This window comes from Lepidochelys kempii, chromosome 8 (assembly GCF_965140285.1).
Source record: "Lepidochelys kempii isolate rLepKem1 chromosome 8, rLepKem1.hap1, whole genome shotgun sequence".
Taxonomy (NCBI): domain Eukaryota; kingdom Metazoa; phylum Chordata; order Testudines; family Cheloniidae; genus Lepidochelys; species Lepidochelys kempii.
Window position 1 is genome coordinate 8,023,966 of NC_136387.1, and position 26,476 is coordinate 8,050,441.

A 26,476-nucleotide genomic window follows, 5' to 3' on the forward strand; every position below is an offset into this window, starting at 1 on the left:
CCCGATGGAGCCGTAGCTATGAGTGGAGGCAGCCCGGCTGTTTTCTTCCCCCCCCGCCCCGCCCCAGCTGTTTCCACAGGCCGCCAAGTTCCTCAGCCGATGCAAATGGGGCCTTAGCAAAAGCAACTGGACGCCGGAAGGCGGAGCCAGAAAGCACATGACGCAGCCGCTTTCCCCGGACCGACTGCGGCCATAGTGGGTCTGTGCCCTCCCGGTTATATAGCCCGCCTCGGTGGGCAGGAGCCGCTCCGTCTGCGGGACGCCGGGGACCGAGCGCCGCTGTCAGGTTTGGGGGGATCCGGTCACGCGTGTGTCTGGCTGCCGGCCGTGCGGGGAGGCCTGGCCGCTCGGGGGCGGGGGGGGAGAAGCGGCCTCTTTCAAACTCCCCATTTTCTCCATGGAAAAATTCGCCGAGCGGCTTGAGTGACCCCCCCCCTCCCCGCCCAGTGTTTGCGATCTTGTCAGAACGGCCATTGCCCGGGCTGTGTGGAAACGCTTCACAGAGGCCCCCGCCATGTTGGGGGGGCGGACTGCGGATCATAACAGTCCTGGGCGGGCGGGAGTGGGGGGGGGGGGCGCGTTGTCCCTCCCGCTGCCTGAAGGACTGGCCGCCGCTGCGCGCGGCTCCTCAGGGCCGGGCGGCCCGCCTGCTAGCTCCGACGGCTGGGCGCTAAAGGCCCGCCCCCGCTTTTCTTGCCCCTTCCCCGGGTGCAGCGCGGCGCTGCTGAATTGCCCTGGCGTCTGTGAGGGGGGGGGGCTGCCGCCCTTTTACACCAGGGGCTGCCTTTGGCCTCTCGGCTGTACTGAGCCGCCGCATTGGGCGCCGACTGATTGGCCGCGCCGGAGAGGGGCGGGGTTATTTAGTCTGACGTCACAATCCTGCAACTGGGTAACCAGCTATTTATAACCCTGCCCAGAAGCCGCCCGCCTGTGGAAGTAGAAGAGCCGTTGGGGCTGGGTCGGGCGAGAAACTGATTTATACTTACGGAGAAAGGGGGAAAAAACAAAAACCAAAAAAAAAGCGCGAGCGCAGCGGAGGCCGTTGTGGGGGGTAGCCTGACGCCCTCTGCCTTCGTTGTCTAGTGATCGAGCCCTCCGCCTGCCGAGTTTTTTTTTTCCTCTCCGCGAGCCCCTGTGAGCGCGTGGACAAGATGGACCCTCTCCGCAGCGAGGAGACCGAGGGGGAGATTCCCGGCCTGGGTGAGTATCCGCTACCCGCCGCGTGCCGCGGGTTCCAGAACCTTCCGAGTCGCGGCCGCGCGGGGATCGGCCCAGCCTGGGGGCCGCGCAGGCCGCGCGAGCCCGGAAGTGGCGGGTTGGCGGCCCAGGGCGCCGCGGCCTTCTCCTCCTTCCCCCCCCCCCACCCTTCCCGGCCTCGTGGCGCACAAAAGAGTGGGGCAGCCGGCTGGGGAACGTACCCCCCGTGTGAAGGGGCCCCCCATCGGCGGTCTGAGTCCGCCCCCGCCCCCGATTGCGGCGGATGGGCCCCGATCACGGCCCTGTCTCTGCGCTAGGCCCGTGGCGCGGCCCACAGGCCGCCGCCGCGATAATGGAGCGCGGCTTCCGCTGTGGCCTAGGCCGTGCCTGGCACCGGGGATGTGCGGAAGCCGCTTCACTCCCCCTGCCCTATCCCACGCTCCTCCCCGCCTGCTGAGAGCTACCTGGCTCCCAAGATGAGCCTTATTCACGCATTTGGGAGTAGTTTCGGGTGTAATCGGGAGCCCTAGTTAAGAGTAAAGCGAGAGTCGCCAGTCTGCTGGGTTGTGTCCGCCCATGCGGAGAATGGCGGGGGGAAAAGAGGCCCGTAGAGTTCATCTGTCTTTGTTAGCCCTCCTTGCGTTTATTTCCTGCATCTTTAGAAGAGTGCTGGCCGTTTCACACGTCTGCCATTATTCAGTAAGCTTTCTGTATGCTTTAAAAATATTCAATAGCATTTGCTTGGGTGTCAGTATAGAAGGCTACCTGTTTAAGAGTTCATTGTGGTGGAAATATTAATTCCAGTCATTAGTTCATGTATGCAGTTAGTCATTAGCATAAATATTGCGAAATATTGACTCCGTAACACAGAAACTAATTGCAGAAGTTTGTGGAAGCCATAAATGTTGTTGCTTAAAGTAGTAAAGTTGTTGCTTAAACTATGCCAATTGTGAAATATCTTAGGTTTTTGATGACTTTCTAGCTTCTGGGTTGTCAGCCATTTGTCCATAGTTAACTTTTCTCCCCCGATTGGTAACCCCCACTGCAACACTCCTTTATCTGAAGTTCTTACTGATGAACTCCCCTTTTGTGCCTTGGTGCTCTGCTGTTCCCTATCTTGGGTTCAACCATATAGCACGCTGGCAGGTTTCTTATGCAACTGAGTGTGCCCTGAGATTTTAGCTTCCCCCTAAACGCAGTTTACTGGAACTCTAGTACAATTACAGAAGAGGTTTGGAACCATTGTTCAGAGTCCCTTGAGTGGTGGGATGGCAACTAATACTGAAAGTGAGTGCTTCAGCAGCACTCCTTGTGTACCTCCTACCATTAAATAGGAGATACATGGGGGGGGGGGGGGTGGGAGGGGCAATCAGGCTATGTTTACACCAGGGGTTCTCAAACTTCATTGCATCCCCAACCCCTTCTGACAACAAACATGACCTGACCCAGGGGACTGAAACCTGATCCCTCCCTAGCCCTAAGCCAAATCCCAAGGCCTTCCACCCCAGGTGGGGGACCTGTAACCTGAGCCCTGCTGCTCTAGGCTGAAGCCCTTGGGATTTGGCTTCCGCCCCAACAAGGCTAGAGCCAGCTCTGGGATCCACAGTTTGAGAACGGCTGGCTTATACTAAGGAGGTTACAACAGCAGAACTGTACCACTGCAATTGTCCTGCTGTAAGGTCTCCTTTGTACCCACTCTATGCCAAGGTGAGATAGCTGGCCTAATTAAACCACCCCCCATGAGTGGAGGTAGTTATGTGGGATGTTGCACTTTTTTCTTGGTGAAAGGTATGTTGGGTGGGGTCACATCTCCCCCCCCCCCCCAGGCTTGAGCTTGCAGTTAAAAGTGCTGTGTAGACCAAGCCTTAGTACTGTCTGCCCCAACATAGAAGACCTTAACTTTTGTGTGGCATGACAATGGGGCATTTGCAAAAACAGTGCATTAATTTGTCTGTTACAAGAGGCATAGTTTGAGGCTTAAACGGACTTTTATGATCGATGGGTGAGTTAGGGGAAAAGGAAAATGGTCAGACGCAGAATCGGGGCTAAAATTAACAAGGCCTGAATAGCAAACATCAGGAGTTTAATAGTAATATTATATCATTGAATACACTGAATTTAGTTATGTACAGTAGTCTAGACTTTGGGTTTCCTAAAAAGTTTCTTTAAAATTTCAAACAGTCTGATCATTCTTATTAATCTTTAAACCATTAGGAATTCAAAAAGCTTTGACCTGTTAAGAAATCTATAGGATTGAAGTGTTTAAAAAAAATCTTGTAACAGTTTGTAACAAGAACAAAACTTGTTACTGTGAAAACTTCCACACATAGCTCTACCTGTACATACACCCTTGACCTGAAATGCCCCTCTCTATTTGTGATAGATTGCTTTATATCACAGCATTTATAACTTGGTACTGCACTTGAGTGGATTTCCATGAAGTCTATCCTAAATGAGTAACAATAATGCCCTCCTGATCCTCCCAGAGGAGAAGCAGGATGTGTGTTTGAGGGAGAGGGGAAAATCCAATATTTAGAATGCTGGATAGAGTAAGTATTGGGGCTTTTAGGTGGCTATACAGAAAGGCTGGAGATATATATTTAAAATGAGAAATGGGCTTGACTTTAGGGTGGGAGAGTAGAATATGAAAATAAAGTAGCTCTTAAACTAGGGGGGAGAACAATGGGATATGGTATAGGATTCTTGCCTAACATGCAAGGTTATTGTTGTAGATGGTTATCACCACGTTAAAGTATCTTTTTGTAAGATCCTAGTGGAGACAGATTAAGCAAGTATAGTGTTGATCTTGCCTAGCTATCTTAGTAAAAGCTATAGGGAGCTTGTCTCCACTAGGTTTTACAGCAAGATACATATCACTGTTACCTCTCTGGGTGGGGAAAAAACAATTGGCAGTGTAGATGAAGCCTTTCTGGTGCAAGTCGGTCACTTGGTCAAGAGGTTCCTTGGTCATATCTTCACTAAGGATCCCTCTCCCCCCAAACCCTGATTTTAATAATCCTGTATAGGGGAGGCAGCATCATCTCCATTTAAAGTAAGGGACTGGGAGAAGACCTGGTATTAATGATAAATCTTGTATGGCTTCTGCTACTGGTTTGCTGTGTAGCCTTAAGCAAATCACTTACCCCTTAACTAAGAGTAGAGGGGGAAGTCATTAAACTAGCTCTGGCTATCTGGTGTAGGTAGCAAACTGAAGACACTAGTGTAAGTCAAATTTAAATTAACTCAGTTGAGCTAGCTTGATGGGAAGGAGTATGCATTTTCCTCCTAGTCAGTGCCGTAAGGTCCAACTTTTATGGTGCTTAATATCCATGTTCCCATTGAAGTCACCTAGAGTTGTTATGCCCTTAACCTTTCTAGTCTGTTTCCCCAAACTGTACAAGGTAATGCCTTGATCATCAGACAGCTACTTAAGTGTTTATAATGCTATCTGATAAGCAGTATCTAATGGAGGGTGGTGTGGGCTAATCAGTCACAGTCCTTGTATAGAGGAGACCCGAACTGATCCTATTTCTTGGGGTTTTTTTGGTCTTCTCCCCAGTATCTGCCTTAAATGAAGCGAGAAGGTAATATCAAGGGAACAAATGCTGACAATCCCAAGAGTTTAACTATTTATTGTAGCATCTAGGGAACCCAGTCCTGTTGTGGTAGACTTTGTACAGCAGTACTGTAATCAGACAGTTCCTGCACTGAAGGGGGTGCATGGTATGGCGTTCGCTATACAAATTATCACCATTGTTAAGGTTTCTGTAGCCTTGTGGCAAAGGGGAGTCTTAAGGACAGTAGTAGCTTGTAGGCATGAGACTTTTCTCATCCCTTTACAGCTAATGTACAGTTTTAATGCCAACACTTTTTCTATAACTAAAACATGGAATCAAACTCAAGTCATAACTCAAACTGAGTTTTAAACATTGTCCCCAAAGCAAATTATCAACACTTGAAACCAACAGACACTGCAACTTTAAATGTATGGCCTTACATTTAAAAACAAAAACCCCAACAGTTTAGACTGACAAGTCTTGGTTGCTTGCTTCCTGCTTGAGCAAACACTCACCCTTGACTGTAAGCCATTTCCTTTAACAAGACTTCTAATGCTTACTGTAGCTCTTCAGTACTTTTGCTTAATCTCATCATTTTTAAAGTCTTCTTTAACCTGTAAAACGGGCACCTTTTTTGAGGTTGTCGAAATCCACCCTACAAAATAGAAATGTCCATATCATACTCTTAGCAAAATATAAACTTCTATTTAAACTTGGTAGCCTTTCTGGTTGTGAAGGTCCTTTTCCAGGTATGATTTGTCATAGTCTGCAGCTAGACTGAAACAATAGTAAGAAAAGGCATGAATTGTCACATTTTTCTCTGTTAGATGTTAATGCTGAGCCTGATGACCTAGCTAGAGAAAATTTAATTCAGTCGCAAGGAATGACTTCTGTGGATGCAGGTATGTATTGGTCACTCTGCATTCTGACAATAGTATCCTCTATTTTAAGAGCTTATCACGCTAGGGAAAACTTATTTTCAGTCTCTTCTATGAAACCTCTTTCTGTGGAACAGTTGTCACATTCTGTCCTAATTTCAGGAGAAAGTGGGAGATTTCTTGAAATGCTGATATCTTTTGTCTTCCTTTGCTAGCTAAATGGATTAGTGTATATAGTAAGATGCACTTGTAAAGCTTGCTTTGGTGCAAATGACCCCTTCAAAGGGTTTAAAAAATCCTGGCATTTAGAAGGCTTTTTTTCTTTTTCTTTTTTCTTTTTTTTTTGGATAACTAGAGAAGTTGCCCACAGGCTAGCAATATTTTAAACCTGTGGAGCTTGTACTTTACCTTTGGAACTGACTGTAACAGGTTGTTAATAACTAGTTCTCTCTCTCTCTCTCTCTCTCTCCTTTCTCCCTTCTCCCCCTCCCCTCCGCGCGCGTGCACACTCCTTTAACAGGAAACAGATTCAAAGTACCATAGTAGAAAACCTGAACTGGAATTCTAACTTGCTTTTGGAAACTAAGCCTTCCTCAGTAAACTAATACAAGGAAACTTGTCTTCCCTCATCACTCGAAACCTGAGCAGACAGACTAAGCATTCTCCAAATTCCACAGTATAGGATGCACTCCCTTCTCCTGCTGAAATATTTGGGTCACGAGTTCCACCCTGTATTAAGTTACACTTGGGAGTGTAGATGTTATGATTAGTGCAGTCTTAATGTGTTCTTGCTGGATTTAAGGGGTAGGAATCTATTGCTATTTTGCTCTGAAGTGACTTTTTGATTTCAGCTGAAAAGGAGTTCTGAGTGCTAACCCATCAGAAACATCCAGCAAATACATGTCATGGCAACAATTTCTGCAAAAAAGACAAGGACTTCAGCCAGTAGCCAAGGATTTAAGCATATGCCAATACACCCCCTTCCCCACCCCCTCCCTTAGCAGTGGATTTCAAGCTTCAATAAAGAAAAATGTAACACCCTTCCAGCTAGACACAATTCTAAAACTTTAGCTGCCAAATAAATAAAACTAAAGATTCCAGAAATCATTAGGGAATCTGGACACTTTTTGCAGAGCTCCCATGTCAATCTATAGTGAAAGCTGTTGTAAGGGATAAATCCTGCAGAGGTTTGATGGCTGGCTCCTCAGCTGCTTATCTTGAAACTAGGATTAATATTTAAACGCTAGTTCAGATATAATCGGGTGGTGTTTGTTTAAATGTGATCAGAGGTTCTTGCCCATATCATAACTAGAATTTGCGTGGTAAGCAACTATCTGATCAGCCAGCCTTTATGGAAGGGAGCAGCAGTAGAGAATTGGACTTCTGGGAAGGACCAAAATCTTAAAGCATTCTGATTACAACTTTAAAAGTTGCAGCCTTTCCATTAGCTGAAGGCCCCACACCTCACTGGGTAAGCATGTTAGCTAGATGTTAATGCTGCAGAATGAAATAGTTAAAGCTGACACTTCGCTTACAGCCCATTTGAAAGTTAAAGTTGAAAGTTTCATTTGGATGAATATGGCAGATTTTTGACTGTAGGTAACTGCTGCAGCTTACATGCTGAGGGCTATCTTTGCTTCCAGAAATGAGGGGACCTTATTCTCTGAGCTGATAATCTTTCACTCCCATTTAGGCCTCTAATTTCTCAAGTGAAACATTACTTAAGGAAATGAAACCAAAATGCCAAAGGGAGACCCTGAATCTACAGAAATTCTTAGTGTAGACTTCAAACCAGGTGTAAATTGGGGAATATTTACCAAAAAACCCTCTGACTTATTTGGGATTAGTATTGTAGACATGGCTGAACACTTAAAATAGCTGAAAGCAAGAGAAGTTGCTAAGTGTGTTCTGTAAGTGGAAACTCTTCCCAGCAGAACTGTTTTTTAGTTGCGGTCAGTTCCATGCTAAATTTCAATTTCAATTAATGTCAGTACTATCTCTGGGACTTCTAGAGTAAAATTGCTTCAGCCACTTAAGTATCCCACCATGTTCCTTTACAAGAGAAAGGGTCTTAACTTGATTGTCATTTCATGAAGCCACATTTCATGTTTATAGTGGAGGTTTTCCAAATTCTCCAGCTCAGTTCCTTGCTCCTCTTCTGTCTCATCTGCTGCTTTTCCACCATATCTGCAAGAGTAAACAAAGAAGTATGTCTCTCACAACATTGATCATGTTTCACACTAAACATCTTAGCTTAATAGCTCAAGTAGGCTCACTTCAATTAAGTAATGCATTGATAACTTACAAAAAAATTGTAAATTAACGGTCAAAACAGATTATTGAAATGTCAAGCCACAGTTTAACAGCTATCTTTACTTGCAGTACAAATGAATTAGATGTTTAAAATTGCATTTCTTCATCTGTTCACCATTTAGGCACTTTCTTTTTACTAGCAGGCTTCCTTTTTTATTTTTGTTTGCTGTGTTGGTCCCAGGATATTAGAGAGACAGTGAGGATGAGGCAATACCTCTTTTTGCACCAACTTCTGTTGGTGAATGAGACAAGCTTTTGAACTTACAGAGCTCTTGAGGTCTGGAGCAGCTACTCAGTGTCACATAGCTAAATACAAGATTGTTTAGCATAAGGAGTTAACATGTAAGAGCCTACTCCAGGTGAAGTGCCCAATTAACAAACCTGCAGTCCTAGGACAAAGGAAGGTTAGGGGGTCATAGATGGTTGTAATGAGCCATAAATCCAATACCTTTGAGTCCTTGATTTCTAGTGTCTAACAGTTATGAATTTAAGCTTCCAGGCTTGTCTCTTGAAGGCTTTTTATTCTTGTGCACTAAGACATAAATACTGTAGGAACATCTGTTTTTGAAGACCATCCAAATTAGAAACCCAAATACTTTTTCCATTGTCCTCCATTTTACTTGGATGAGATTTCTTTTGAATGGGATATCTAGTATGTAAATCCATTTCTCAAGCAGTCTAGCCTGGTTTAAGTGATTTCAGACTGACTGACCCTGACTAGTTTACATGCAGTGATCTTTATATATTTTTTTCCCCCTTGGTTCCCCCCCCTCCCCAACTGAGTGAATGGTTTGAGAACCCACTAAGTGCAAGTTTCTTCACCAAAATGGATTTAGAGATGTATAACTATAGGGTTTTTTATTTTGTTGCATACTACACCTACCAAATGACTCAAACCCACAACTGTAAGTTTTCTATGACAGTCCTGGGCCCTTAGCAACAGTGGTGAATGTTGGCAACAATATAGAATTCGCTGACATCAGAATAGCAGTTCAGAAAGGAGAGTTTTGATTAGAAATAATTAGTCTGTGTGAAAGAACTGGAGACTAGCTGCTGTCTGTAAGTGTGCAGTGGTGTTGCTTAGTTTTATTTTCTAAATCTAGTTTGATAAGTGTACATATTTGGGTTTGTCTCAGTTGGAGTGTAAAGTACAGTATAATAGGATAGTGTCCTAGATTTATAGAATCATAATATAAGGGTTGGAAGGGACCTCAGGAGGTCATCTAGTCCAACCCCCTGCTCAAAGCAGGATCAGTCCCCAGTTGCCCCTAAATGGCCCACTCAAGGATTGAACTTGCAACCCTGGATTTAGCAGGCCACTGCTCAAACCACTGAGCTGTCCCTCCCCCTCTCCTCTAGAGGTTAAGATTCATGTAACATTATGAATACTAACTTTCAGAATGCTGTTTGCTTAGTCTTTCAAATTAATTAAAACCCTACCACCTGGTGTCAGATGCTCAAAACCACATGTTTCCATCAACAAGAGTAGTTCAAGTTGTGTGGAATTTTGTTGAAATTGGCACAGGCTTCCAATTAGTTTTAGACTAACAATTGTATCCCCATTTCACTGTAATCCTGCAATGTTAGTGTCAAGGAGTCACTTCAGTATTAAAATTAACTACTGGACCCCATAAATGCTGCAAACAAGCACTTTTTTAGTCATTATGTACAACATATTTTCCTACTCTAACTCTTGAGGATGGAATGTCTTCAGACAAGAACTAAGAATATTCTTTAAGCAAATGGTTGGTTTCTGCAGAAAATATTGGATAGCAAAAATCCCTGGGAAGACTGCATAGGCTCAATGCCACATGCAGGGCCGCAAGAAATGAGTCACATTAGTGGTGATGGACTTAGACATTTTAGATACACTGTGCAGATGAAGTAATGGTATCAGAGCAATGATATGACAACCTGTTTTTCCCCCAAAAGCAAATTAAAATTTCATCATTTCCATCTACTTAATTTCAGGGTGGGGATACCCCTTCCCGGGGAAGATTGAGAAAGGTATGTGGCCACATCTATTTTAGTGTTTAATTTTAATGAAATAAAACCTGATCTGCCTCTAGCCATTAATTTAATGTCAGGGGTAGGGGAGACAAAGCATAATACTAAAGTGTTGAAAATATCCTGGTGTTTCTTAAATATTGAAACTCTCTGTTCACACCCATTTCACAGCCTTTGTTATATTTACTAACACTTAATCTATGTGCTGAACCCAAAACAAATTAAAAGAGAGTTCAGTTTCTATCTGATCTTGTATAGTCAAAATACCTAAAATTACTACATGGTTGCCTGAAGTGTAATAACTTAAATAGCCCTGAGTGAAAGGAAGTATGTAGGTCAGACTGTATGAGATGAGCATGACTATTTTATATTTCCTGTTTTACAAGAAATGGCAACCAATTCAAGTTTTTCTGGTTTAGAAGCATCTAGAAATGGTTATTTATTGCATGATATTGATAAGTAATTGTACCTCAGGTGTAGTTCAGAGGTAGATAAAGCCACTCAACTGTCTGATTCAGACTAGTGCATAGCCACATCTTAATAAATAACTCACTCTGTTTCATTGATGTTTCCAGACTCTGATTGGAAGCAAACACATGCCTACAACAAAAAACACTTTTTATAATCCAATGTTAGGAGTAGCAGAAATTTTATAAACTGCTTGGAAAAAGCTTTTTAAAAAAAACTAGAATAGCATGTTTGAGAGCACAGGTCATCAGATGGACAACTGTTAGAAATGTATCCCATAACTGTACTACCTGAGATTGTCTACACTTGAAAGTGTCTACACTTGAAAGTAACTCTTAAGCATAGTAGCTGTTCCCAAATAAATACATGTGTAGACATGCCCTTATGGTGTTACATAGTACTGCATAAGTGGGCAAAAATGCTTGCTGCGATTTTTTTGTTAGTCTTCAGGAAGCAGCATATTGCCCCTCTTAATAGCAGAGTTGCAAGTATGATGATGTATACTAGTCTCGCTTTTTATCAACATTCATTACTCATTAGGTTGAGTTTACACAGCACAGGTTCACTGGGCCTTTCACACTTGTTAGTTTGTTTGCAAAAGCTTCCTTGCAAGAAAAGGCTTTTACAGTTCACGGCTAAATTCAGCAGACTCTAAATTGGTCAATGGGATCAGAAGAGGAGAGAATAGATTAGACATGTGATTTATTGCTATTCCCACCACATGAAGATGAGGGTCTGTCTTGTGAGGAAGCTATTGACAGATAAGCTAGAGCAGTGGTTTTCAACCCTTTTTCATATGTAGACCCCCTAAAAAATTTAAAATGGAGGTGCAGACCCCTTTCGAATTGGGGGGAGGAGGGGTGTTGCAGACCACAGGTTGAAAACCACTGAGCTAGTGTAAATTTTAAAGCACAATAGTTATTCCAGGCAACTGCCCCATTTACCCATGCCCGGACACTGTTTAATCACTGAACTCTATCAAACTTATTAGCCACCAAGACAAGGCAACTTTTGAGTTACCTGTTGTACACCAATCTCTCAAACAGTAAAGGCTGTTCTGCTTCACAAAGCTTAGCTGAGACATGCTTTAATTGTGCTCTAACCCTACTTAAGTAGGCAGAAGTCTGAAAAATGTAAACAGATCTTGTGGGCTTGTTGTACAACATTTGAAATAGATTCCCTCCACTCTTCTGAGACACTGTACCGGGAGAGGGAGGGGGGAGTTCCTAAGAGCAGCATTTGAGCACTCTGTAACTTTTTCACATTTTTGTTTGAGGAGACTAAGAATCTGGGTTTGTTTTCCCCCTTACTTAGGAAGTGTGTTCTGGATGCTATCTGTTTAACGTGATTTATTTCAGTGGCATTGTGTGAGAACTGCAAGAATTGACCGTTGTTTCTGTAACATTGCCATTATTTCAGCATTTATGGAATCTTTGTAATAAGTATGCAACAAACCCAGATCCCCCTCTCTAAAAACATTCACTGGGTGGATGGGTGTGCTCTGCAGCCTTGAAACTGCAGTTCCCTTTGAAGGGATAACTTTTCATTGTACCCTGAACCTTCTGCTTTGGGAAAAGACAAGTTACTTTCTTTTCCTGGTTTTAGAGGCTTTTAAATGACAGCTAGCATCTAATAAGATAGAACTCATGGGATACTGTTGGCTGCAAACCTATTTAACCAGGGATAGTCAGTCTCCTTTATTCTTGTTTGGCAAAATTCGGTGGATTTTCTCAAGTTTTAAACATTATCTGAAACGTCTGTGAATAAATAAGCAGACCAAACAGGAATTGGTTCTAAAATGCCTGAGGTTGTTAAAACTGCACTTAAATTTTACAAATCTGGAAATCAAAGTCCTCCATTTTAATTGTCCTCTTGTCTGCAACTTTAAGTCTTACAAATCTGTTTACTGATAGGTATATGAAATGTTTCTAATCAGAATCTCTGCTTAATTTGTATCCTCCGAATAGTATGTTACTGTCTACAATGTTTGCCACTACACAAGTGCCACTAAAACAACTTCTTTGAAGCAATTAGATGGCATATGCAGCACTTGCTTTGAATAGTGAGATTTTTACAATTGCTGGGAAATGCTCAGTTTCATAAGGGTGTTAGGAACTGCTTGGAAGGCAGTATGTGTTAATATATGGAGCAGGGATTAAAAGCCATGGAAGGCCTTTGTCACTGACTTTGTAGGGACTATTGTAACTGTTCCCTTACATGCAAAAGGAATAAAATATTTGTAGCACTTCTCTGTTCACAAGACTGTAAATTTAGGCTGCTTTATTTACACTGTCAGTAGGTGGAGCTGGAATGGTGCTGAACCCAGACCTTAGCTACATTTGCAGCCAAGAACTGTGTTGCCACCATTTTAGAAATCATGTCTTAAAAATGGAGGTGGGGCTTTAGATGCTGCCAATGCTGCATTCTTAAGAGCTGGGGGTGGAGGGGAAGAGAACACACAATTGCTGTGTATGTGGAACAGAGCAACTGAGAAAGAGATGGGTGGAATTTGGGAGAATTTGTAATTGAGATCAAGCATTATCTGCAAGATCACCAGAGCTAAATACAGAAGGGCCGAGGAGCCAGGTTGCCACTTACACTATCTCTATCTGTTTTGGGTCAGTAACAGAGGAATACAGCAAGTGAGGACTCACATTGTGTGAATCTTATTTAAATCCCATAGTACAAATGTTTTTCTTATTGTAGAAGGAATCACTGAGTAGTCAGAGGCTGAAAAGAATCTTTTCTCTGTGAAACTGTAAATGCTTGTTCCAGTCATGGCAATTTCCTGACAATGCCATTACTTTCTGATAGTAGAAATTTAGTGCTAATGGATGCCACTCAATTATTTCCCCTGCTTCTCTTAAGGGTAATAGACACACTGAATGTGAATGCTGCCTGGGGTTTGCCACCTTTCTTGTGGTGTCTAAACTAAATGTTGCAGCACTGTGCTGGGGAAACTAACCAGCCTCACTGATGCCACGATTGAACGAGAAGACTGTGTGTGTGAGTGAGAGTGAGCGCTTGTTAATTACAGTGATAGTGAGCTCAAGGGCAGAGCTTTATTCCTAGTGATGCTAGGGTTAAATACTCATGACAAGGAACAAAGTCTTGTCCTAGAACGAGTGGGGGTGTTGTCTTTTCAGTTGGGCTAGTGTGTTGAAGGGCAGGCATGCCTGGGTGCTGAACCATGAACTAGGACGTGCAATTTTTATGCAAAGCCTTGGCTTGGAGGCCCTAGTTACATCAAGGCAGTAGCAGGGTCTCAGTGATTGACCCTACCAGTCAGCAACCCTGTCTGGGCTGGAGCCTGGCAGCTGGCTGCAAAGTGACATGCTGCTTTTGGCAGCATTTGGTGCTCTGACGCATTAGCTTCATGGCCTGTCCTGCTCCCTCTATTACCCTCCCTCCCCTTGTGGGGAGGGACCCACACCCCTTCTGCTAAGGTGGGAGGGGATTCTTGCCACCTTGCAAGCAGGGTGAATCTCCCCCTCTAGGCCCTGAATGAAACTAGTCTAAACCCTGTGCCCCCCTCATGGTGGGGCAGGGAGGTTAGGTCACCTTATTTCACTGATATGCCCCTCTGTGGATACCATCTTCAGACACTCTTGTAAGTGATGGGTTGGAGGGGCTGAGGCACTGGCCCTTGGCAGGGGGAGACACTGCAGCAGGCTCCACAGTCTAGGGAAGGGGAATCATGGGGTCTGAGCCAGAAGCTTCAATTTTCCCACTCACCAACCAATCCACAGACCTGTCTCCCTCTGCCATTATCTAAAACTTGGTGCCCTATGCCTAGACTGCCCCGGCTGTGTTATCTGCCTGCCTCCCTCCCTCCCTCCCTCCCCCCAGTCTTCAGTTACCACTGGTAAAGGTAAACTGGTGGTAGCAATAATGGATTTTGTCATCTCTCCCCCCCCCCAACAAAAAAAAGAAAAAAAAAAAGGGCTAGTGTAGACGCCATCTTAAATACATGTGCTTGTCTGGTGTAAGTGGGGTTGACTCTTGTGGGGAAACTCGGGGTGAAATCTAGAGCTGGGCAGAGTAATTTGCTCTCTGTGCTCTGGTGGCTTTGATCCATGTCTCTTGATTACGCTCCTCTTCCGCACAAGCGAGATTTCAGTTCGTGAAGCGAGCAGGCTCTTTCCCGCGGGGTGGGAAAGTCAGCAGTCGTTGGAGCTGGGAAGCGCTAGAGCCCACAGAGGAGTGCCCCTCTCTCCCCGCCTCGCGGGGCTCAGGCACGCTCAGCTCGGCCTGCCGCTTGTGTTGGACAGGGGAGGGTCAGGGAACGGCCGCATGGTGCTGGCTGGTTCCCTAGCCCTTTAGGGGCAGCGGGCGGATAGGGCGTTGGTTGGGGCTGTCCGCGCCCAGCGCAGGGACCGTGTCTCCGGGCACCGCGAGGCCGCGTGCACCATAAGAGAAGCGGTTGGGGTTATTCAAGTGTAGCTGTGCTGAAAACTGCGCGTGCTCGCAGGCTGGGAACACTAGCTGCACGGGGTTGAGGCCCCTGGTTTTCTTTACCACAGAAAGGCGAACACCAGAGAGGAAACGCATGCGCGCATACGTGCCGACCGGGGGCGCGCATACGTGCCGACCGGGGGCGCGCGTAGATGCGCCGACGGCGCCTGTTGATGCTAGAGAGCATGCGTAGTTGGTTCGCAAAGGGGGGAGCCATGCACGTATTGCAGATGCGCAGCACGGTCTGTTTATGCGCATGCGCCCCGGGCCTCCTCCCCAGTCACGGCGCCGCGCAGTTTACAAACTGGTGGTGAGCAGCGCGTGCTGACCCCAGGTCTCCGTTTGGTCGCTGTCGTCTAGCCACCCTCAAGCCCCCCCATCCTCCCGGCAGTGAGCGGGAAAGCAGGCGCTGTGCAGCGCAGGGGTCTCCGGCCTGTCGGCTGCCCCGGGGCGGTGGCTGGGACCTGTGTTCTTTGTGCGGCGGCAGAGCCCGGCCCAACGGAAGCGGGAGCACGCGCCGCCATTTCCTAACGCGCCCTCGCCACAACCTCACCCGCTTGCTGCTGCCTGACCGGGACTAGGCGATCTCCGGACAGGATCCGGCTCGGACCCTTAACGCCAACGCGGAGCGCCACCATGTGTGCGTGCGGGGAGGGTCGGCGCCCGCGGGGGGGGGGGGTGGGGAGTTAGGCGCTGCCCCGGGCCACGCGGGGGAGGTGGGGGTGTAGGCCCGGGACGGGGTGGTCTGGTGAAGGGGAGCAGTGGTGGGAAAGGCGGAGTGACCCGCGTTCGGGCGGGCGGAGGCCTTAACCGCCGCCTCAACGTGTTGTCTCCTCGCAGCGACGGAAGGCGAATCGGAGCCGAGCCTTGCTTCCAGCATGATGCTGAACACGGAGGGCGGCGAGGGCTTCGTAGTGAAGGTGCGCGGGCTGCCTTGGTCCTGCTCCGCCGAGGAGGTCCAGCGATTCTTCTCCGGTAAGTGAGGCTGAGGCGGCCCCTCCGCTCGCAATGAACAGCCATCCGGCGTGGGGCTGGCCGCGTGGGGGAGGGGCGGGTTCCATGCGGCCATCTGCAAGCGAGGAAAGCCGGGGAAAAAGCTTTAGAGATCACAGAGGTGGTGATAAAGGTAGAGAGAGGTCCTGTGGGGAGTCAGGGCACCATCCCTGGGCAGCTCTTTTGTAAGATAAGAGCAGTGCAGGAAATCAGTATAGAGGACCCTCCCTACTAAAAGTAAGTAGATTTTTTTTTGAAGTGCTTATATTTAATTGCTTGTTGTAATTTATATATTGGATGCTTAAACTGAACAAATAGCTAGCCCTTTTGCACTTTGAGACCTATTATAAGAGATGGTTTACAATGTGGTTTGGTGTTTGCTTGAAAGAGTGTCCTTACTTATGCTTAACTGAGCAGATTTTAAGTCCCATATTGCAACTAGTTAACTCTTGGTTTACTAGACTTCAGATTGATTTTTTCAGATGGCAAGAATGATTATCCCATCTTAAATAAGACTGAGTATTTCCAATTAAAAGGAAAAATAAAAAATAAAAAAAATAAACCCCAACAGTAGGTCTTTGGAGGTCTGTAAGAGGGATGTAGTCTGGATTCTTTCACAACTCAAAATTTATCTTGGGTGGCGACTGCCTTCTGTTCAAGGTATGCTGGTAGGGAAGATTTCCATTCCATCTCTTGATGGCTTTCAGTCTCAATGGTAAATTTAAAAGAATACTAAGAATATTAAATTCGGTTAAGGAAAACCAGCATCTTGTATTATGGTAGATGATTTGTATTTAGGATTAAACTGGTATACTTTCAGGGGAAAAAAAACCCCCACAAATCACTGCTGTAGAACAACTGAGTGTTGGAACAAAACTGTTCTGGGTTTCTCTCCTAGAATGCAAAATTCAAAATGGAGCTTCAGGTATCCGTTTCATCTATACAAGAGAAGGCAGACCAAGCGGAGAAGCTTTTGTTGAACTTGAAACGGAAGATGATGTGAAATTGGCACTGAAGAAAGACAGAGAAACAATGGGACACAGATATGTTGAAGGTTTGACTTAATTGGCCTAGTAATTGATTAAATGTTTGTACTGACTTCACTTTTTTGTAACTCATGGTGTTTAAATGCATGTAAGTTGATTTAAGTGAATTTTTAGATTATACCAGTTGACTAGCTTCTCAATGGCAAATGACTTAAAATGGTTTATGCAGCATTCCAAAATTCATTAATTCTAAGTGCCTCTTACAGTTTTCAAGTCAAACAACGTTGAAATGGATTGGGTTCTGAAGCATACTGGTCCTAACAGCCCTGATACTGCTAATGATGGTTTTGTACGTCTTAGAGGACTCCCATTTGGCTGTAGCAAAGAAGAAATTGTACAGTTCTTTTCAGGTATGTGGGGTATAAGTATTAGCTGTAGCATTATGGGTCAGTGCGAATCACAGTGGCACTGAGCTCTTGCCCATTAATGCTTTCAACAGGCCAAACTGTGCCACAGTTAGTGTGTTAGATTATATTGATCTCTGATGTGTGCAAATAAATCCTAAATTTAATCGCTTATTTGGGCTAAAAGCTTTTAAATATCTTAATCAACCTAAGTTAAATTTTGCGTTATCTAGGTAATTCAGACTTACACAAGTTTGTTTTACTTGTCATAGAAAAATCAAGGTTTGTGGTTTTTTTGTGTGTTTTTTTTTTTTGGTCCTTTGAATTGAAAATTAAAGTGGATACTTAAAAATTGAAGGATAATTCCTACTTACCATTTTAGCCATTCCACACATGTTGCTCAGTTGAGCACATAAAAATGGTTGAGCCTTTGTATTGCTAGACTCAGTAAAATGGGTGGAATTTTTAAAGGTGGAAAGACTAATTTAGGTTTAAAATTTCTGAACTCAAGTAAAAAGAAAAGGAGTACTTGTGGCACCTTAAAGACTAACCAGTTTATTTGAGCATGAGCTTTTGTGAGCTACAGCTCACTTCATCGGATGCATACTGTGGAAACTGCAGAAGACATTATATACACAGAGACCATGAAACAATACGTCCTCCCACCCCACTGTCCTGCTGGTAATAGCTTATCTAAAGTGATCATCAAGTTGGGCCATTTCCAGCACAAATCCAGGTCTCTTCCTCCCCCTCCCCCCCTCTTCCCCCCCCCCCCCCAAACACACAAACTCACTCTCCTGCTGGTAATAGCCCATCCAAAGTGACCACTCTCTTTTGGGCTATTACCAGCAGGAGAGTGGGGTGGGAGGAGGCATTGTTTCATGGTCTCTGTATATAATGTCTTATGCAGTTTCCACAGTATGCATCCGATGAGGTGAGCTGTAGCTCACGAAAGCTCATGCTCAAATAAATTGGTTAGTCTCTAAGGTGCCACAAGTACTCCTTTTCTTTTTGCGAATACAGACTAACATGGCTGTTACTCTGAAACCTGAACTCAAGTACTGATCTACATGACTTGTAGGGTCAAATATTGTATGGTAATTTGGTCTTTAAGTACAGAGTAGTTGTGGTACAAAAGTTCAATTTCATTTCATTCACATTAAATGAGTATTTTATGAAGTTTGTTTAGGGTTTCAGACTGAATTGTAAAGATTAAAATGACTTGATCGAACTTGATTTCAAACGCTTGCCAATTTGTATCTAATGTTGACTTCCTGTTTTGGGAATTGGAATATCTACAAATGCATACAGTCAAATCTTGAGTGGGCCTAAACATGTCTGTTTTAAAGCAGAAAGTATTAATTTCTAAATGTGACTTATGCTTAAGTTATAAACCTGAATATTAGGATGTATAACAAAATTAAATCGAAAGCTTTGAAACATTGTTATAAAATTAGCAAGGACTTTTGTTTTTAATGTAGACTGAAAATCGATGACTATTCTGATTAGAATGCAACTAAATTTGTTTTGTGTATTTTGGCAAAGTGATGTATTGAACACTACCCTTTTTTAAAGCAAATAAATGCACTGATATCACTGTTCATGTGGCTAACAACTTATGAGCAGCAGTGATAGAATTTGTATACATGTACCTAATACGCAAAGTGCTGCTTTCAGTTTAGCAATTAACGCTTCTGAAATAATTCATGAATTTCTCTTCGTGAAGCAGTACTCTACAAATATTAATACTGAATTTAGCAAGATTTAAAATGTTTACATAAGAGTATCATTGTTTTACATTAATGTTACTTTTAGTAAATACTTACTAAGATGCTGTGTAAAACTATTTTTACTGTTTTTTTGTGATTTTTAAGTTGTGTGAATTTCATCAGACTGAAAAATTCTGTAAAGTATTCTTAAGAGGCTCTATTTAACTTGTCATCTTCTTAACACACCCTGCACTAAATAGATGAAAATTGATTTTTACTGCTACAAAGTAAAGGTTTTTTTCTGCACAGCAGGATGGGTTAAGAATGTAAACTGAATGGTATGTAATCATGAAATTTCATGTTGACATGCTTTCTGCTAGAATGCTAATCTAGAACTAGCATACCATTCACTTACAAGTATTAACTTTCTGGTGTATTTAAAGCTATAAGAAAAATTCATGACTGGGCTTGTGATGTTAATATTGCCCCCTACTGGGGTTATTTGTCCTTGGGTTGAAGGGTTGGAAATCGTGCCAAATGGGATAACATTGCCGGTGGACTTCCAGGGGAGGAGTACGGGGGAGGCCTTCGTGCAGTTTGCTTCACAGGAAATAGCTGAAAAGGCTCTAAAGAAACACAAGGAGAGAATAGGGCACAGGTGGGGATGGATGGTTGGTTGGATACGTCACTTTTCTTATGGTAAATGCTAATTAAATCCATATTCTCTCTTCTTAAAGGACTGATCCATAAACCATTAAATCTTAGTCTAGTATTTTGATCTCTAACGTAAAATAAAAGTACTGTTTCATGTGTACATAGCACATACTTAGTAAAACTTATTCAGACTACAAAACAAAATTGGAAAATTAAGTTAATTGAATTTACTCTAATATTTGGTATTTAAACTGTAAAATTGATAGCTTAAAAATTGACAGAAGTTGAGAGATTATGGCTTTAAACTTCTCAAGTAGCACCAATAATGTCTCTAGCTGTAAAGACACACATAGTACCTTATTACCATAAGAAAATGTGATAATTTCTAAACTTGTTTTTATAAGTTGAAATGTAACAAATTTTCTTATTGTATTTAATCTTCAATGTAATAAGCATAGCTTTCAAGAAATTGTCACAAAGGGTTTTTTATTCTATTTTACTTGTGACTATTTTTCATTGAAGCATGCACTTTTTCCTATGCTGAACTACTGAAGCATAGGGTGGGTTGACTAGCACATGCAAAGCTTTTTTTGTGTGTGTGGACTTCTGATGGGTTAAAATCTTGGTGGAGACTAGGTTTTTAATCCTCTTAATATATATTGCCACATGAGCAAAATATGAAAGTGCTGAGTTGAGTGGACTTGTCTCCCTCCTATTTTTTTTCTTGACAGATGTGATTAAATTTAAACTGGGGGGGGACTTAATTTGCTCCCCCAGCATTAAGGTTGGGATACTGTGAAGTATGAGGAGCCTATAAACCCTTCATTAATTGTAATTTCTTGAAAATACACTATTTTGGAAGTAAAATAGTATTTGACTAGAATTTGTCATTGCCTGTATAATATAAAGAAATCTGGCTTAAAGTAGTATGCCAGTTTCAAGGCTATGACTAGAATGTCTTGTTTTAGTTTGATTTATACTGATTTAATATTCCTATGTGGGGAATTAAAGACTGACTGTCTTTCTTATGCGGAAAACATCCTAGGTACATTGAAATCTTCAAGAGTAGTCGAGCAGAAGTGCGCACTCATTATGATCCTCCCCGCAAATTACTGGCCATGCAGAGGCCAGGTCCTTATGACAGGCCTGGTGTTGGAAGGGGCTATAACAGTCTTGGTAGAGGAAGTGGTTTTGAAAGAATGAGGCGTGGAGCTTATGGTGGAGGTATGTATACTCCGACTTTCCCTTATTTTAAAACCATAATTTATACGTTGCATGTTATACTGCTTCATACCTATTAGTGCATGGATAAAAACGCATGGAAAAATCAAACTGAAGCTAATAATTCCATAGTATTTTACATACTAGTTTCCATGGTTTAGGGAACACATTTTAATATGTATTTTATTTGTTTTAAGGTTATGGAGGCTATGATGACTACAATGGATATAGTGATGGCTATGGCTTTGGTTCCGATAGATTTGGACGAGGTGAGACTTCTTTAATGGGGGTGGTAAACAACTTTTAATATGTATAAAAGCTAACTTTCAATACATCTGAAAGATCTAGAATGGACTCTTCTCTCCACAGGCATGTCTGACCATAGATATGGAGATGCAAGTTCTACTTTCCAAAGCACAACTGGTCACTGCGTACACATGAGAGGATTACCTTACAGAGCTACAGAGAACGATATTTATAATGTGAGTTCAAATACTTTGTGCAACAAGTACTTTCTCCTGAATTTGCAACAATATTTTGCCACATTAAGACAGTCTTATGTGCATATCTTTTTTTACCTAGTTCTTCTCACCTCTGAACCCTGTAAGAGTCCACATTGAAATTGGACCAGATGGTAGAGTGACTGGAGAGGCAGATGTTGAGTTTGCTACTCATGAGGATGCTGTGGCCGCCATGTCTAAAGACAAAGCAAATATGCGTAAGTTTGCCTATCTTTTTCTTAAAACTATGGGCCTCCCTCATCTTAAAATCAATGACCAAAATATGGTCTGAACAGAAGTTAACATACATGCTGAGAGTTTGTATTAAAAATGATCTGATCTGTTTTCTAACACGGGAGAATAGTTCTTACCTGAGACAAGACTGTCAGTTGGTATACAGATGGATTAAGTCATAACTATAACATGTAACATATTTGAATCATTCACATCCTCTATCGGAGTGACCTCACAGCGAGGCAGATTGGATATGGGTTCTGTAGAAATTAGTTAGCCCAGTTGTCTAAGGGAAGTTTGGCGTTAGACTATCTTAAATTGAAATGAGGCACTGTTTGTATCATGTGTAGGCCTAATGTCCAGTACATGTTTCAATACTCTGTTAAACATGCTTTTCCTTTCAGAACACAGATATGTAGAACTCTTCTTGAATTCTACAGCAGGAGGAAGTGGTGGTGCATATGGCAGCCAAATGATGGGAGCAATGGGTATGTGTGAATAGTCTTAACTAAATTTTTATTCGAACACTTCGTATTTAACAAAGCTGGCTAATTTTATACAGCTCCTGCTTATTCTATGCCTGGCATAAAAACTGAAATTCAACATTCTGTCTTAATCACACAGTCAAGGAATCGGAAGGGGTAGTTCAAGATTGGAACACTAGCACATTGCCAGGTATATAAACCTTTTGGGAATACATTCGAACAATTAATTAGGTTAAGTAAATTGTGCTGAATGTGAAGAGTGTGGTGATGAATGCTTTCTAAGAGTGTGGTGTTACAAAAATGACATGGGAGATGCAAGTTATCCTTGTCCTGTTTTTTCCAGACCAGGTGTTGATAGAGGGTGTATCAAACTTTAAACTGACTCTTTATCTCATGAGTGAAGCCTCTTTGGAAAGAGGGAGCAACAAAGCTCCACTCTAAAACTTGAAAAATCAACACTAAAACATTATAACAAACCTAAAATTACCAAATTAAAATATGAAATGTCCATTGTAAGTTAAACTAAAACCTGTTACTGCTATTCAGAAACAGTTTCCCCTTAGATGGCCATAGAAACTTTGTGATGTGCAAAAGTAGATAGTCCTCTTGAAATTTACTTTACTGTCTCTTAGGATAAGAGCTTAAAGTGGTGGGGTGTGTGTGTGTGGAGATGATGCTTGTATAGTACTTTGATTGTGGAATGAGATTGAACACTGTAATGCTTTAAGTCTGTTTTTTTAAAAGCAAATGTCATAATTTCAACTGTAAAGTTTTTCAGAGGTACTGTGCTGTATCAGATTGTGCTCGTCAAAGATAGCTTAAATAGTTAATTGAGAACTTAGCTTATTTTACAAGAAGATTAGTTTTAATTGTTGCTGTCTCAGTTTACCAAGTTCTCGTACAAGTATAGAAACTTTCCCATGTGGTGCATACAAATTCAGATTAGGAACAAGCCTCATACTATCTGGAAGATTGACATTCCAGGTGTTCTGGTATTGACTTCCTCCATGCCTCTGAAAGCACATGTGCTGTTTTGGAGGACATCCGAGGTGTCTCAGTTGGCTTGCATAACAATTTTTTAAAATCCCGTTATGGATTTTTACCACGCAGTAAAAGTCAGAAGTAAATTTCTCCATTGCATTTCTGAATAGTGGCCATTTGTGGGTGGGGATGTAAAATCTAGCACCCCATTTAAAGTGTCTTGTCACTTGTAGCTGAGAGGAATATTTAAATGCCTTAAATCTTCAGACATGATTTATTGCAGTGAGTGAACTGATGCTCTTCTGGTGAAATAGGTTAGAGCGCGATACAACCTTTCTATTTTTAAGTTAGGCTGAAAAAACAAATTAAGTATCATAAGAATCAGAAGCACATGAGCACAAATACCTTGCTCTTCGCCACTTACACTAGTGAGAAACCAGAAAAAATAGTTAAGCACAGTGGTATCTAAATAGACCAGATATGTGGCACCATGAAAGCTAATATCTGTTAGGAATTTCATGATTAGGTAGTATATAGATCTGTTTGGACAGATTTTTGGCAGTCAAGGTGTTAACGTTCTTTTCCTTAACTTGAAAGGAAACCAATCCACTTATGGTGCTAATCAGCAGCTGAGTGGGGGTTATGGAGCTGGCTATGGCACTCAAAGCAGTATGAGCGGATATGGTAAGATGTATTTTTAAAAAAAAAAAAATTTTTAAAGCCTTAGGTGGGCGTCTGATACACTCCTACAAAGAGATCCTTACACACAATGTGCTGTCTAGCTGTAAGGACAAAGGAGGTAGGATTAATAGACAGCACAACCTTAAAATAGTGCTTCATTGTTGGCTCTAATTTTTGAAGTATGAGTCTCAATACTTGTATTAGGGGAAATTTGCTTTCCAAGATGAAATCTTCTGAGATATGAAGAAGCTGGGAAATTGGATTTTTCTGCTTATGTAGATACACTACAGAAGCCAAAGTAAATCCACACTTTACAACAACTAACAAGCTTATGGCTTGTCTTCTGCTCTCTCACAGGTATAAATTGGGAGTAACTTCATTGCAGTTACTAGTTATAGCAGTGTGAGAAAAGGAAACCAGTCTTGCTGTTTCCCAAAATAAAAGCAGTATGTACTAGAACTGTAGTGTCTGGACTTAGTCTTATTTCATTGAAAGACCTGGAAAACTCTTGCAGGGTTTTTTTGTAAAGACAGCACCAACTTACATTTTAAATATCTGGAAGGTTTGTCTTTTTAGTAGCATCGGAGTATGTGCAAGGTGGTGGGTGGATTTGAGTCTAAGTGGACACTTAAGGATAAAAGGGGTGGAGTTGAATCTCTCCTCTTCCTCCCCCCCCCCCCCAAAAAAAAAAACCCAAAAACCTGTACTGGCAATAAGATGGAACACTTCACTTATCTGCTTGATGATGTTTTTTCCAGGTAATCAAAGCGCAATGAACAGTAGCTACTACAGCAGTGGGAACCGTGCGTCCATGGGAGTGAATGGAATGGGCGGGATGTCCAACATGTCCAATATGAGTGCTGGCTGGGGAATGTAACTGACTTTTGGTCAACCTTTTTTTTTAAAAAAACAAAACAAAACAAAAAACTAAGTTTAACAGTTTTGCAATACAAGCTTGTGATTTATGCTTTACTGTAAGTGAAATCAGGATTATTTTAAAACTTCAGGTTCAGTATTTTTGAACACACGGAAGAAAAACATTCACTTAGGATGTAATAACCAAGTTGAGTAAGGACTATAACTGTTAAACAATTTTCAGCTTTTTCTCAAGTTAGTTTTGTTGTAGGAGCGTATTTAAGCAGTAAGCGTATTTAGGTTAAAGCTGTTTCAATTATGTTAAATGTTGCTCTTATACCACATTACATCCAACACTGTTTTTGAATGCATGTTGAAAAACATGCTTTTTTGTAAACTGAAATATAGGAGCTGTGTCTGCGATTCAAAGTGAACATTTGGCATGTTAGTTCTAGTTTATTTCTTTTAATATCCTGTAAGGCACGTTTAAGCTTTTTTTTTTTTTTATTAAGTTAATGGGGAAACATGTTGAGACGTGATACAGCTACTTTAGGATTTTGGTCTTGGTGTTCGTATAAAATTCTGAGGCCTTGATTTAATCTTTCATTGTATGGTGATTTCCTTTTTAGGTGTATTGCGCTAAGTGAAACTTGTTAAATAAATCTTCCTTTTAAAAACTACTCTCACTTAATATTCCATCCTGTTCAGCGTTCTTTGTAACTACAAGGGGGGGACGACAATGAGTGGGGGGTTGTAATAAAATTATTTGCATCTGTATGTGCAAGAATGTTAATGTCCTAACATCCACCCAGTAGCATAAATATTGTACTTACTATCCTGTTTGTACTAGTTCTAATGTTAGTGCTGCATGAGCTGTCAAAGGTGATGAAATTTAAAATTAGTGTAGTATGCCAAACCTGAAAAGTGGTCCATTTGTACTGCACTCCTAGAAAAGACTCTCTTGTTTCTGGCAAATGACTCTCTTACTATTTCTTTATCTAGCTGGTGCTGCCTGAGTGTGTTTACACCTGCTTTTAAAAATTCATGGTAGTGAGTGTCAAGCTTGTGTCTACATGGCCTTATGCTACAGCACATAACTTTACCCTCAGAACTAGAGAAGGTGCTTAATGTATGAATAATTATTGGGGACCTCAGACAAACAGTAGAGCTGATAATTGAATGAGCTCCTTGTTCTATGGCATAACTACATCCCATCTTGAAATGTCCACTGTTGCCTGAGAAGGTAGTCTAGAAACTGATGTCTCTTCTGTACTGCTGCAGACCTTTTGAAGTGCAGAATCTTGGTTGAGCAAAAACCACTTGCTAAGTATGGAAAGTGCTCCAGCTGCTTGAAACTTGGTGTGCTGATTTAAAACCTTACTGTTGTGTCCCAAGGAAATGTAAACTTCCAATTGAACTGTGGCCTATCTTGCAGGAAACTCATTGGCTAAGACCCTCCTCTCCTTTAAGTAGTGAGTTATCATCACCTCCCCAGTAGCTTGTTCTCTTACCAGCCTCAAACTTGCGTGACCTGTAAACAGTCTGAACATGTACATGAAAGGAAACAGCAACACAACATCAGGATCGGGTCTGCTCTATCAGACCTGGCCATTCTCCCTTACCACCAACAGGGAATGTAATTGGAGGGCTCTTCTTTGAATAGCAACCAGTTCAGATCCAAGAGCATATTTTCAGACCTTATTTGGGATGGCTTGGTTTTGTAATCTTACCCATTTACCACACACTCTTATCATACCTCTGTTGTGCGTGATACTATCAGTTTTTCCCTCTTGCACCCTCCACTGGCTCTTTCCCCTTCCTCGCTGCTGTCACTTTGCTAACTCCCCACCTCCACCTCTGTATGCATCCGATGAAGTGAGCTGTGGCTCACGAAAGTT

At 42.5% G+C, this 26,476-nt stretch overlaps 1 protein-coding gene across 6 annotated transcripts; it reads left to right on the top strand.

Moving 5' to 3' along the window:
- The first annotated feature begins 141 nt into the window (after positions 1-141).
- Positions 142-25,258, top strand: HNRNPH1 (heterogeneous nuclear ribonucleoprotein H1). 6 transcript variants are annotated; one of them, XM_073355393.2, is made up of 16 exons: positions 142-286; positions 1,084-1,200; positions 5,582-5,656; positions 9,917-9,952; positions 15,716-15,850; positions 16,767-16,922; positions 17,121-17,264; positions 19,487-19,625; positions 20,667-20,845; positions 21,040-21,111; positions 21,185-21,324; positions 21,425-21,560; positions 21,981-22,064; positions 22,201-22,251; positions 23,640-23,726; positions 24,482-25,258. In XM_073355393.2, exons 2-16 carry the CDS (start codon positions 1,152-1,154, stop codon positions 24,598-24,600), a joined length of 1,602 nt encoding a protein of 533 aa, XP_073211494.1. In that variant the 5' UTR covers positions 142-286; positions 1,084-1,151; the 3' UTR covers positions 24,601-25,258. The 6 variants fall into 6 exon arrangements, with proteins under 6 accessions (XP_073211494.1, XP_073211496.1, XP_073211498.1 ...); XM_073355395.2 differs by having other exon boundaries at positions 21,191-21,324; XM_073355396.2 differs by having other exon boundaries at positions 143-286; positions 21,212-21,324.
- Positions 25,259-26,476: the final 1,218 nt, after the last annotated feature.